General features: G+C 38.5%; 1 protein-coding gene across 1 annotated transcript in view; it reads right to left on the bottom strand.

Annotated features, from left to right (window-relative positions):
- The window catches only part of LOC148395199 (calsyntenin-2-like), a 140,178-nt gene that overhangs the window by 13,829 nt on the left and 111,325 nt on the right, over positions 1 to 15,024 (bottom strand). The window contains exons 9-11 of the mRNA XM_088381016.1: positions 10,303 to 10,465; positions 2,148 to 2,314; positions 181 to 329 (exon numbers count right to left, since the gene is read on the bottom strand). Coding sequence (XP_088237142.1) covers positions 181 to 329; positions 2,148 to 2,314; positions 10,303 to 10,465 — 479 coding nt within the window. The remainder of the gene's footprint in view (positions 1 to 180; positions 330 to 2,147; positions 2,315 to 10,302; positions 10,466 to 15,024) is intronic.

The raw sequence follows: 15,024 nt of genomic DNA, 5'->3' as shown, positions 1-15,024 counted from the left end.
TTGGGTAGTACTATCCGTCTTGTATTAACGCATAGCAGAAGTAATGGCTTGCATTAATGCATACAGAACATCTGAGAGCTTGTAATAAAAAGTTTTCAATGGGTACAAAAATCCCAATGAAATGGAGGTACATTAAGTGATGGCAACTCAAAGAAAAGGAAAAAATGTTCTTATACATACTGGACTGTAGTAGAGATGCGAAGATGTCGCACTCCTGGAGTAGGAAACTGTCGAGAGTTTATGTAGGAGACCTTTCTCACGGCAACATTCATGTTTTCTAAATCCTCTCCCTCCATCACCAGGATTGACTGAGCTGGGTTAAAGTGAAACTAAGAACAAACACACACGCACAAACACATGTAAATGATGATTAGTGTGACGGCACAATCGAATGAAACGCATTTCCTTTTTCCTCGAGTGTTTCTGAGCTAAAACTCATTTGAAAATGGCATAAAGGTTAGAACTGTCACTCCGGGCTAGTGAAGCATTAGATCACAAAAGCAAAGCTGATATTTTCAAATGCAGTTGAAGAATATGGCCGAAGACCTGTAAGAATTATATTGAGATTAACTTGGAGGAACGGGGTCAATTGGGTCAGTGACCATTAATAGCATCCACATTTAGACATAGAAAATGCTTAGTTGTATTTGTCTCACCATGATACAGAAAGAAAATGTATGTAGGATTGCATGCAAACTGCAGTTCCCTGAAACACACAATATTCTATTTTATCCTTTAATATGAACCTTGTTCATGTTTTGACAGCAATGATCTGTAAAGTCTGGAAAACCAAGAACAGAAAATGAAAATGTACCAATTTACCTTGGCTTTTATCAGTAGAATGATGAATTGAATAATGATTGGAATGGCTGCTTCCTTAGAGAATAAACATTGATGGGTTGAAGTTTTGGACCATTCAAACAGTGTAATTGAAGCCTGCGGACACCTTAGTCATCAACGAACTTGAAGCAGATGCTCTTAAATTTCATTTGGAACTTCATGAGGAACTATAAAAGAGTAAACTGACATCCATGATTTTTTTTTTTAAAGAAGTGAAAAAAAAAAAGCAAAGCAATATGGACCAATAGTTTTGTTGGCTCTCCTGCATTCACAACTTGAACATAGTTATTTGTGGCCAATCTTCCTTGAAAGATGGTTTGCTGGTCTGGTGATTTTGGGCTCTTAGCAGCACCATGGGGGTCTTCACACTCAGCTATTCCCCTGTTATTTCCTCCTCATAGGTTTCCTTTCTTGCCATCGTCCTTATATCTACTTCTGCAGCTGCACTTGCTTTCTTTTCACTTCCTCTATCCCTTCTTTCTCTGTTATTTAGTTCTCATCATGCTGTGCCAGCCCTCTACAGGCTAGCCAGATGACGTCCCTAAGCCACACACAGAATCATGGCAGTTGAAAAAGTAAGGAAGGTTTTAAGGTAAACTTCTCTACACTCATCATTCTCACGTCCCAGGTGACGCTTGTCACATCTTGTGTGTAGTGACAAGAGTTTTTGTTTCTCTCCAACTTTGAGTATGCCGTCAATGTTTTATTTATGTGGTGAGAAGAGAAGAACAAATATTTGTGCAACTGTGAACCCTATAAAATCTTTTGTGGCTATGGTACAAAAATAGACAATGTTTAAACTGTGCAACTATGGAAATTATGGGCACTGTGGACATGGACATGCATTCAGGGGTAAATGATTAACAACTAGCTACTGCTTGTTGAATTTTTGAAGGCTTATCCAACTGTAGTGTCTCCGTCTGATCACTAGGGTCATCGTGTAAATTGTGCAAAGAAGGGACAAAGAAGGAATAAGAGACGAACAAGAAAGTTGTGCCGTTTGGCAACTGGCTTTGCAAGTATTACATACATGGAAGTCATTCTAAGTCTGTGTGCTTAGGTGTATGTAAAGTGAATTAAAACAAAAAAGATTGCGCAGCGTCTTGAAAATAATTCACTGACCGAACCTGACCGATTGGAATAGGTGACTAGTTCATTCTTATATTATAATATGATAAATACAGTATGATTCTATCGCAAGAAAACCAAAGACTTCTAGAAACAAATAACTGTAGGCCGGTTCTTTTTGAGAACTTGTTAATGGAACTTGTTAAACTGCCTTTTCTTGTTGCCCTCTGTATGTGTACCTTGATGTTCTTATCCAAGCTTTCAAGGGAGTTGATGTCCAGTCCTTCTTTGCAAGCCTGCAGACAGGAAATTACTTTTTGACTCTCAATCTTGCCTGGTCGGATGGTCAATCCAGATAAACTGCCTCTGAAGTACTGAGTAAACCTTGGCTTGGTCACCTCACCACCTAGACATGGACATGCAGACACACGAAAAAATAACAGCCAATATTAAACCTCCACCATTAATGCTTAATTTTCACTTCTGAATATCAAAATGAAATAAGCAATGTATTTTATATATGAAACCAGAGAAGCCAGTATGAAATGCCATAAAATCATATTAGAACTGAAGATGACTCGTCTTTAATTTGGCAACTAAAGTCAAATATGGGCTTTTCTGCTCCTACTCTCATCCTTTAAGTCAATTATCATGTTTTCCTGAGTCGTGAGTTCCATAGAGATCCATTTGTAAAATATGTCACAAGTGTGAAATCAACTTTTTGTAGGAAGGAGCATTTTCATTTGCATTTGTATTTCATATAAATGTATTAATCAGAGCCATGTATTCATTCATATTCTCATTTGTAGAAAGGCAAATGAGCTGTCTATGGTTTAAGTGCCGCCTAGCAATGTATCTGGCTTTCACTTCAATGAATTTGATGACCTTCATATATAAAATAAAAACACATGATCAAAAATCTAACTCATTATTGCCACCATCACACAACTATGCTGCGCCCCAGTTCGCCTCTTTCAGATGGAATACAGAATAGCACAAAGCATGATCTGGAGAGCTCACAAGTGAGACTTCAAGAGGTGCACAGTATAGATTGCCCAGTGTGGGAAGATATTTTTAGCTGTCTTTTAAGCTTTATGAGACCAATACTGCAAGCTTGGTTCACAAAGTGGTCAGGTAAGAGCTAGATCACGAGTTTGTATGCAAGAAAGCTTCATGTACAAAATGGGGGTAAATGGTGTCAGTGAGCTGTAGAGAACTTATTAGAGTTATAGCATTCTCCACTCCCTACACCAGCAATAGCTCAAATTGCAAATGTATCAAGCGTGTTGCCATATAAATGATAATATTCAAGTGAAACTTGAATTTGAAAATGTGAACTTTTAGAAGGCAGGTACCGTATTTTCTGGACTATAAGTCGCACCAGCCATAAAATGCATAATAAAGAAGAAAAAAACATATATAAGTCACACCGGAGTATAAGTTGCATTATGGGGGGAAATTTAGACAAAATCCAACTCCAAGAACAGACATGAATAGGCAAGAACAGGCTGAACGCTACGGTATGCTAACGTTACATAAACACATAAACGAGGAACTGGGAATGCCTGGCATAACATATTAAGAGTTAATCAAATAACTCTAACATAAATAACAAGTTTATTGAGCCATCCGTGTCACTCCAAATCATTAATCCATCGAAATCTTGGTCCTCTGTGACACCTATAAACATCTCCGCTGACTCCGGGAGTACATAGATGCGGCGCTGACGTCAGACTCATCGTCCGTTGCAGTTCCAATTATTCCACAGGCCTAGAGCGCCCTCTTGTGGTTTAGTGTGAAAAAACATGTAAAATTGCATAATAATGTGTTAATAATTTCACACATAAGTCGCTCCAGAGTATAAGTCGCACCCCCGGCCAAACTATGACAAAAACTGTGACTTATAGTCCGGGAAATACATTAGTTGAATATTTGAGAAAGAGGATATAAATCAAATCACCGTTGAATTGCTCTAACCTACACAGATTGTCAAGTAGCAGAACAAATCAGCATTCAGTCTTGTTTGCAATGCTGAATGACTAACAATGATGAGCATTGCAAAGAGCAATCAGGATGGTAACAGAAGCAATCATGGTCAACTACAACTGAAGTCAAGGGGAGCCAAAGCCTCATTTCAGCATCCTTCCCTGCACTTTGTCAGACAATGTCCAGCTTGACCCAGTTCACCCTAATTCCCAGTTCACTTTGCAGGCTCATGTATCACTGCTCAGAATGATGTATCAGTGAGCTCAAAAGCCCAGTCTGAGCAGTTGGATCCACATCTGACCAACACAAGAAACAATTGATCATGCACTTATTTCCTGGTGGTGAAAACGTAAGCAATGTTTTACCCCCAAACTTGCCACATTTAAGCCATAATCATTTGCTGTTTTTTCAGTTGATGAGTTCCCTCATTGTCAATAGAGCAGATAGTTGAGATGAAGGGTTGAGTATATTCTGTTATCTCACACACTTTTCCAAATAAAAGGAAACACAATATTTAGACCAGTGGAAACTAAATTAACCCTTGATTTTTTTTCCCTCCCTCTTATCTTTGCTGAGACTGCTCTAAAAAATATTTTGTTAACATTCCTGTAAAGAGGAAATAAACTTCTCTTGGGAGTCTGAAACACTAGTGTTGTTGATACGAGCACATCCAAATGAGAATTATTTTTAAAAATTGCCAAGGACGCAATCAAGCTAGCTCGTAGTGTGACCGCTGATCTGCTGAAAGTTTGTCTTGTTGTTCTTAACTGTCAAACACCACATATTTTTCTTGCGTCGACCTGTTTGAGCCTGAGAATTGTTAAAGCTTCTCATGGCTGGAGCATATCCCACGAGTCGTCATGAGCGTGAGCCAACACCTTGCATGCAAGCCAACCCAGGAACCTCTCTTCCAACAGACCCTCGGCTGGCTCGTCTGCTGTGTTACATCCTCGTTCGGGTTGTGTTGATGTGTGGGTCCACAAAACAATCAATAATTTGACATGCGGCCAAATTCACGTCATCCACAAGTAGAGATCTTCTTGCTGTTCTTTATAAATATACTTTGCGTGTGCAGATCTCTGCCATGGAGACGGCACGTCTCACCTGCGCTGAATTTGAAGGGAATGAGGGCAGTCGCTTCAATTGGCTGGAAATGCCTACCATGAAAATGCCAAAAGAAATAAAACTCCACCCTGGAGGCTGCAGTAAGATGACTTTTGCATGCTCCATGTGAGAGCAAAGTTCATAAAGCCTTGTTTTTTCAAGATAACGATCCATTCGGATGTTATCTGTATAGGCCACGGATAGACGAAGGTTTCTTCAGAATTATGAACTGCTGTGGAGCAGAAATGATACAAGTGGATGGATATCCCACTTTGCAGTGACTGTTGTTTATGAGATGATCATTCCCTCAGCTCACTCTACATCTTCCATGTGCTCACTGAAGCATCTGCTCAGCTTCATTTGCATCTAGGAGCAGCTTCTGATGCTGGAGAGGCTAGAGAGAACTGGAAATATGATCACGACTTGTGTCTACTTGTGGGAAGGCCAATATTTATTGAAAACTGGGAATAACTCATTACTTACTGTAAATATAGAAGCGGTGTTGATGATAAGCAAACATGGCCAACTCTTCCAAAGGTTGTAGTTTCAGCTAACACTGACATTCTGGCTATTTTTATACGTTCATATAAAAACATGCATATGATAGGGCACTGTGAGGTTTCTCCTGCTTTAACCAATGCAATTTAAATAATGATGTGGTTTATTTAATACTAGGGTAGTCTAATTTCTCCCAGAACATCGGATTTGAATTAAACCTAAAATAATCTAAGATGCGGACTCAATATGTGATATATGATTATTTTTGTTGTGCATACTTTGCTCAGAAACTAGCGGTATCTTTTCTTTGTGTATAGTTTCCATCTGTTTATTTCTTAAAGTAAGGTTGTCAGTTCCTGTTTCTGGATCTATTTGTAAATATTGCAATTTAAATGAAATCAGATAGTTAATAGTTCTCCTCATGATATGCAAATTGTTATGGTAGAATTGTTTTTTCCTAATTCTTTTATCACAGCTATTGTGAATAGACTAACATATTGTAAGTCTTAATACAAGTAAGTATATGAAAATATATGAAAAGTGTCGTTCCTTCTATGATCATTTAAAGCCATCAAACGATTGGTACTTTAGCATTCACATATCAGTAAAACATACATCTAATATAATAATAGATAATAACAATAATTCTGACAACATATATTCTCTGTACCATGTGAAAAAAATATAATTTCATTTTAGTTTACTGCATTGTATTGTATGTTTTTGCTCGAAATGATTCAATGGCTAAATCCACAAACGCTGTCAGTATATCCGTATATTTCAATGAGACATGCTTGGGGATAATTGCTATTCATTTTCATCAACTGATGAAAATAATTTATTGCAGGCCATTATTTCACATTTACTTTCATGCACAACTGATTAATGCTTGTTCTCAGCTGCTAATGGTGGGTTGGTACGGATTTAATTACCGTCTTACCAAAGCGTACAATCTTGTGCCACCAAGCTCAAAGTTTCATAGCATAAATATCAAGAATGTGATCATTCTCAATTACATTTACTTGCTGTGGTCGTGACAGAATCTATTTACATCAAACAATGCTGACTGGCCAGTTAATGGCTATGAGCCATGAAATTACATCAAGGAATATAATGAAAATGTCACTGCTACATGCAACTAAGCTTTGTTTGGACTGACATTTTCTTTCTGTTTGCTTTGCACCCATTGCTTGTCTACTCATGCTTTCCGGTCTGAACTCTTGACACTTTACAAAAACAAAAGTCCCTGCAAGGAGGTTTTGCTACACGCCTCTAAATCGGTGATTTAATCAATCAGGGTTTGGACTACACACTGTTGCTCCCTGAATCTTACAATGTTATAATACTAAGAGAAATAACTAGCAAATGTTTTTCATGATTATTGCTCTGTGTTGCTGTAGCGATTTGTTAATTTAAAAAATATTGAATAGTGAAGCATTAAAAGCCAATTGTTGTAACTTCTTAAACTTCTTTTTTCCAACACATTGATTATTGCTAGTACATATCCACATCATTATATTATTGTTAAGATCGGAGAGATGTTATTAGTGAGTCACTCTGCAACTTCCTCTTCTACTCTGAATATTTGGGGAACCATTTTGGTGACGACCATTTCCAAAAGGCCCCAGTGCACAAAGCAATATCCATGATAGCATGGTACGATGAGTGTGCTGTATCAGACGTTTCCAGAGCCCTGACTTCACCCCAATTAAAACTATTCAACCTCCAGAGATTATGAGCTCACAAATGAAATGCTACATGTTTTATTGCTCCACTATGCGTAATTGGTAGTTGTTTTAAAGTGCCATTTTGCATTTCTGTTTGGGAGTTAAAATTAAGTGAGAATTAGATTTGTAAGTTTTTCCAATATTTTAATCACCAAGAGATAGCTAAGCATTCAAGTCACTTACATGTGAGTAGTCAGAGATTGAGTCACTATTAAGTCAGTAATCATCGCCTCTGTGGCAGCAAATAAAATACACTTCCTACAAGTGTCATTCTCACAAAGGGATTATGAGAAAAGATAGAGGAGTCAAGTTAATTGCTTAAAAGATTGACAGGTAATTGTTTCATATCATAATTAAGTGCTGGGGTAATCAAGTATGCTTCTCAAATGTCTGACCAGAACCACATAAAAGGAGAGCGTGTATAATCTGAAAAGCAAAATAGTTGGGAACTCTTTCTCTTTTTTTTATGTATGCATGTAACATCAACAAACGCAAAGCTTAGTGATTTCAAAAGGCAATCTGCAGTGGTTAATGGCACTTTGGTCTGGCACTTTGCATCGTCACTCTTTTACAAGAGTCAAAGAATCACTGACATCACACAATCACAAAACAATTGTACTCTGTTTTTAAAAAAGTGCTATTTTTTGCAACCTGATGTGATTATTGTCAGCTATTCGTTTAGAGGACATTTTAATTGTATGACTTTACTCCGACTAGTTCAATCATTTGTCAAAGACGGACTAAGTGTCCTTCGTAATTGAATTGTTCATTCAGGACCAAAGAACAAGTGCCACGCTTTTTGGTTCCCTTAGTAATGATGTGTCAAAAATAATATTAGTGATATCGTTGGGCTTGCTCTGATATGAAAGAGGTATTAAACCAGCATAATGCTACATTTAATGCCAATTTTACTGACTCTAATCTTAATCTTTCACGTTTCATATGTGAATCAATTACTTCCCATTTAGTTAAAGACAAGACTGATAGCACAGAAGGTCTGAGTGTGCAGTTCCCAAGAAAAGGTAGGTGAAACCTTTGTATCCGATTAAAATGGCCATACATTTTGAGCCAATTTCAATCTAAGTCACAACAATTGACAAACAGCCTGTTTAAACGAATATCAAGCAAACAAAGTGCAGGGTTGAGAAAGGATAAGAGCTGCTTGTCTGATGACTTTTCAAAGACATTATTGTAGTAAGGTGTCAACTAGTCTACTGTCATCAAATTGAGTATATAATAGAAGCCCTGTCCTTAAAAAGCACATTTTCCATTCTCATTGCCCAGCATGAATCATACTTTTCACAAAAGAGCTCTCAGAATACCCGCAATTAAAAATTGTGAACTTATTGAAAAAAACCCCACAAAAGTATTTCTAAAAGCTTAAAAGCTATTGTGTGATAAAGTAAATCATTAAATAACGATGAATCATGAACACCACATACAAAGACACCACTGCCAATTCTCCCAAAAAAAATAATGATGTTTTCAAAAGAACACCTAGAAGTTCCACTGCACTACTGGTAAACTGTCGGTGTAGATAGAAGAATGCAAAAAATTGTTGTTTGGAAGGAACAAATGACACTTTGCGTGAAGACAAATGTACAGAAATGTACTGGTGGAAGATGCATCATGGTTTTGGGACTGCTTTGCTGCCTCGACGGAAAAAAATATTTCCAATTTGTCAGGCTGAAGAGAAGATGAGTGATGCAGGACAACAACCCCAAAGTTAAAAACAGAATGATTTCAACATTGTTTCCTACCCAGAGTCCTGACCAAAAACCAATTGAGATTGGCATGATCCCAAAGAGCAACTCATGATTATGATCAGGTTTCTGCAGAGCTTGCTGATGAGCCGATCATTTCAATCAGTTGTGTTGTAGGAGGGGAAACATCTAAAACATAAAGGATAGTGGGCCTCCAGCGCAGGATTTGGACTTCCCTCTGAGATGGCAAGTGCTTCACAAGCAAGGGTGATTCTCACTAACCATCTGATCCTCTTGGATTACCAACAAAGAGAAAACCTCCCTGCATCTTACATGAAGGTGATCAATGTCCAATCTTGTGTGCCTCCATCTGTAAGGATTCCCAATGGGCACCACTTAAAACAGTTCGTTCTAAAGCACCATTATTCACAAAATGTTGAAATTTCAGCCAAGCCTTTTGCAGCCTTAAGCTTCTGAATGACCTTGTTTACATAATGAATAGATTGCCCAGTAGCATTTTTCAGGCTGGATGCCAAACACAACAAGAGTCAAATAGTACATCAGGTCTGGTGTGCTTTGCAGCCCATAAAATCTGCCCAATTTTACATCCAAGTTGCTTTCTTTCTGTTTCACTCTGTGACGCATATGCTTGTTGCAACAGTTTGCAGGTTTTTAATATATCTCTACTGATGCATCTGTATTCAAGCATTTAAAGGAACAATATCTATCCCCACATGTGCCCAACATAAAATATACTTTCCATTGTTTTTGCTCCTAATCACCCCATTTTGTCTCAGGAACCCAAGAAGTGTGTGCCAATTGTTGTAATTTAGATGGACATGAGATCACTTTTACCACCAATGTATGCAGAAATTGAAGTGATTCCAAAGGGTTCACATACTTTTAGTTTTTTGGAGAACTGTATATGAGGAGGTTCATATATATGTGTTGTGTTTTTATATTGGTCTGTCCTCTCTTTGGTTCCTCTGTATTGGGTATTTCTCCTTTAGGACAATGTCAGCATGAGTAATTTGGGATTTGTTAACTAGCTCTAGAAGCCAAGCCAATGAATTATCTAGTATACTGTTTGGCATCATTAGTGTTGCAGGTGAACTGGAGTCTCTCAGCTGACTTTGACCAAGATGCAGGGTACACCTTGGACCAGTTGCCAACCAATCCTGGGCAAGAAGCCAAGCCAACATAAAACTTGCATTGAAGTATGCATGGCCTCAAGCAAAGTTTCTGTAACATGGCTCACAACTTCAATCACAGTAGAAAGATTCTTGCTGACTTTTGATTCAGCTTGTAATGAAAGAAACGCTATATTCCTTAGAACTACGGAACGGTCAAAATGAAGCTGAAGCAAATCTGATCACCTTGCCAGCAGGCACCAACTGTAAGCTGTACGTCAATCTGGGAAGGATGGATGGGCCAGTCATCTGTCACCAGATAGGGATCATATGTCACTCCGTCCACGTAGAGTGTCACCGCTGGAAACTCCACGTTGATGACGTAGTAATGCCATTCCTTATCGCAGATCTGGCACAGAGAGAGAAAGAACACAGTCAAAGTCACACGTACTTGACAATATATTTCAACTTTATAAAACATCCCACAGAAGGACATTGATATGGACAGAGTAAGAGTAATGGTGGCCTAGTTAGTGTCTAGCATGGCTGATTCACAGTTCTGAGGATCAGGGTTTTTGAATCTTGGCTCCAGACTTTCATTGTGAAGTTTGGTTGACTGAAGATCACCAATAGAATGTGAGGTTGAACGCTAGTTTGATAACATCAGCCCTGGTGACCTTTTACTGGTGACCTGGTCAGAGTGCACCGCACCTCTTAGCCGAAGTCAGCTGGGACAGCTCATTTGCAATATTAATCAGAAACGGATGTATGGAATTATACTTCTTAAAGCATTTTTTTTTTTTTTAAACAATTTAATGCCCACCAGTGTTTCTATTCACGTTAAACTGCATAGGAGCTTGTTGCCTCCCAAGCAGAAGAGTAAGTGGGCCCATACTTAGAGGAATGTGATGCTGATTTTAATACATTAGTGTTTGACCCTCTTCTGAGGAAAGCTTGACAGTGCCATTCATTTGCATGTTTGGCCCTCTTTTGACGATGTAATTGATTGCACAAGCACCCTCATGCCTTTTGTTTATGTTTTGCATAATTTCTCCTTCTGTTTTGCCATAGAAGTACCATTCCTATTTAGCTCTGCTTCATCTCATCCTCTCAGCTCCTCTCATTCAATGTGGGTCAACTTCTGACCACTTGACCATGGGTGACCTCTCTCTGCACACACAGCGGCTGTGAGTTGTAATCGATGGTGGTGTTTTCGGTTGTGTGAGGCAACTTGGTGTGATCTTTTCATCACTGCCGCTTGATACACAACATCGATATCTGCAGTTGGTGCTTAGATTGAATAGAGGATCATGATGGGATTAAGATCAATAACAGACATTTTTGATTTGGAGGTTCAGCGTAAGGTCACAGCTTGCATGTCTATTGTCGCCTTCACACTGGATTCCTCGTAAATTGACGCATCAAAGGCGTAACAGTCGCGCTGGATTCATTCATCTGTTTCGTTTTGACAGAACTCACCCAAGCGGAACATTGCAGTGTCCGAAATGTGCATTCACAAGGGCGCAATGAGATTATTGAATTAGTGGTGATAACTGGTTTCAACACAAAGAGCTGTGGGCAGTGAGGTTCGGGTATTAAACGTCACACTACACCAGCTCCGATATTATCAGAATTACCAATTACGTAAAAAGAAAAGTGGAAAGAAAAGCTACCAACCTGTGTTTAAATCTCAGGAGTTTGTGATTTAAAAAATGTGACCAAAATCCATGCATCTGCCTATTATCTGAACCGCATCTGAGTTTAGCCAGCAAGCAGACTAATCTCTCAACATCAACCACAGTGGTTGCCTTATTTTTACATTGGTGTCTACATTGACTCTTTATTTCTATTCTATTTGCACCAAAGGATGATTTTGCTTCACAGTAGGTGCGGTGTTCATTTGGTAATGAGATTTGTGTTAGCGTCAAACAGTCCTTTTTGAAAAGGTGCACAACCTATATTCAATCCTACAAACTTTGTTTCAGCAGCATATATCAAAGTCTTCACAACATTCAGAGTAGCAAAAAGCCATATATCCATCCTACAAACTCACTATGAGGATGCTCTTGCTCTAACAACACACTACCCACCAGAAGTTGTTTGCACACAAAAACATCAATTGAGCTGCATTATTTGTCAGCAAAAAATCTTCTAAGCCAGAGTTGATGTTCAGCTCTGAATCTCCACTTCATATTTCTTGTGCGAGCAAAAACTTATGTATTCCCTGATTACTTCCCCGAGTTTCTGCCTGATGCAAATTGACAGATGGAAATGGTGAACGAAGTAAATATTCCTGCAAACAAAGGAAAGAGAGGACTGATAACAACCAGAGGACAAACCAGAGTGAACGAGAGAGGGAGAACAAAAGCATAGCACATCAAAGATTTTTCATCATCTCTTGGGGCACTTGGCGGAAAGAAGAAAACAGAATTGCTATCTGCCCACTTCCATCTCACTCTTTTTCGTTTATCTGCTCGCCTTTTCTCAATGCTTGTCTCTCTATTAGAACCTGACAGTGGGAGCGGTTGCCTCATATCCTTCCTTTGGAGTTCAAAGTCTATCTGCACCCATCCTACGAACTTAAGAGGAGAGATGGAGAGGGAAGATAGTAGAAAAAGATAGATAAGGTGATGTGAGGCGAAAAGGTGGTGGCCAGAGAGATGACACAGATGGATCAGGGTAGAGTGCAGATAGGAAAAATATGAGGAAAGGAAACTGCTGAATAGAATTATCGGAAAAATAACTTTTCCAAGATATTGGAAAGAGTCCTGGAGAAGAAACAGAAATATAACTTACAAGTGGCAATATACTGTATATTGTCAAATAGTGCCTCTGCTCTAATAAAGGCTGTGACCCGATTGTCCTCTCACAAAGGCCAGCCCACTCGCATTAAAAATAAGAAATAATAGGGACCCCATGAAGATTTCCAAAGTGTTAATAAGAAAAATACTGTAAAGCTACATAGAGCAGTCTGTCTCTATTTATTATTACAATCTTTGGAAATGCTAAGTCGCTAGTGTCAGAGATTATAATTAGCCTCATGTTAGGATTTTGTAGCAGTTACTATTTTGTTTAATGAGCTAAAAACAACATATTACTGTACAGATGTGCAATTTCATTTGGGAGGGATTCCACAATATTTTGATGCCGCTCAGCTTTATCTGGTAATTAATTTGGCTTTTGTAAACACCCCCACAAAATGGAAAAAAGGCATTTATGAAGTGTACTGTATACATATAATCTGTTTTAATACAGACAGTAGAGCAATTTTTAATTTTATTTTGCTGTTTATATTTTTACATGTTTGTGGAGCGCCGCACAGAGCGACCGAGAAAATGAGAAAAATTATTTGGAGGTAGAAATTCAAGGAGAGTAGAGCTATTGAGTCTTATTAACAGAGATTGATGGGCACTGGAATGAAGGTGACTTTAAGTCAAGGAGGTGAGTTATGGAAAAGAGAGAAAAAGTTGCTGTAAATGCAAAATGAACATGAAAAAAATTATGCACTTATTGTCAACATTCGAGCAGATGCAATTTTGAATCTTGCCAACTTCCTCTTCTCGCCTGTCAGTAATTCATATAGTGAAACTCTGACATTGTTCTTGTTAAGGAGTATTATTTCTCATGTTATAGTCTGAGGGGAAAAATGTCTGAACAGACTGTTTCATCATTAAATCCATTCTAGTATTTGGACAATTATGTAAGAGCCCCAAATTGGCAGTGTGCAAGGCATATAATTATGAAATGGAAGCAACAATTACATGAGTGATAGCGCAGCAGCCATTTCAGGTGTTCCTCTGTCTGTGTGTTTGTGTCAGGGAGATATACTTGAAGCCGACTATGAATTACTGACTTGTAAAAGTAACAAATTAGTGTAGCAATTATCTAGCAGCTCAAAGCTGTGACATGAGTCAATGGTCGTATGACTGAGAATTGCTACCTCATATCAACAAAGCTGCATTTTGCAAACACAATCACATCCATGTGTGGCCGTTTAAGTGAAACATTTTCACCCAGTTGAACGCTAATTAGCCCACAGATTTCCACACATCCACTCTATGGTTCGGTTAACATTGCAGGTCTTAATAGTTAATTTGGATTTTTGGGTGAAATTCATTTTTTTCCTGTCTCAGCTTTCACATAAATGCGGCCTCAGATTGTCTGGTGTGTGAACCAAATGCGGCCCCCAAGAGACCTGTAGAAAGAGCAACGATGCCACTGACAACGTCGTGTTTGCGGAAATGTGTTCCAGCGTGTCGGAGCTCATCTGTTTAACATCTCGTATCTACAGAGGAGCGATGTAAGAGGAGGTATAAATGTTTGGGAAATGAGGCAAGGCTTTTCAATCTCCAGAGACTTCTACTAAAGATGAAATCACACCATTGCTACAAGTAATAAATGAACCGTACTACTATCACCATAAATATCCATTTTATGCTTCATCTTTCGAGTGGCATTAATTTGAAGTCAAATGTAAAGTAAATTGTGTTACGCAGAAAAACTTGGCAGATTCAGTTTTGTGGCTCCCTGGACTCTCTTTGTGCCCACACGGCACACATTTTGGACTCTGGATAATGTCAATTTCAGATCTACAGTATGTTACCTGGCCATTCAAACTGAGGTCAGATTGGAAAAAAAACTGATACGTATCCAATCTAGGACCACAAAGTGACCAGGTCTGATTAAAAAAAAAATAATCGAAATTGAGCCGTTCAGACTGTCGCACAAAAAAATGAGATACATACGCATTTGCCTGACGTGTGAACCGAGCCTTTGTGATAAATGTTGAAATTATTCATTTTATAAGGAAAAACATGTTTTGTCCTTCAGTTTTACAAACTGAAATTAGGGCTGACTCATCAAGTGTCGACCCACTGAGTCATTCATTTACCTCTGTTATATTCCCAGTGAATGAGTAAACTGGTTTCTCCTTTTCCAAGGCAACTGTAATTGAGTGATGTCTGGATG

This window comes from Syngnathus floridae, chromosome 7, assembly GCF_059516105.1.
Source record: "Syngnathus floridae isolate MCC-2025c chromosome 7, RoL_Sflo_1.0, whole genome shotgun sequence".
In the NCBI taxonomy this organism is placed as follows: domain Eukaryota; kingdom Metazoa; phylum Chordata; class Actinopteri; order Syngnathiformes; family Syngnathidae; genus Syngnathus; species Syngnathus floridae.
Note: the sequence above shows the minus strand (reverse complement) of the source record. Positions and strands in the feature narration are given on the sequence as shown.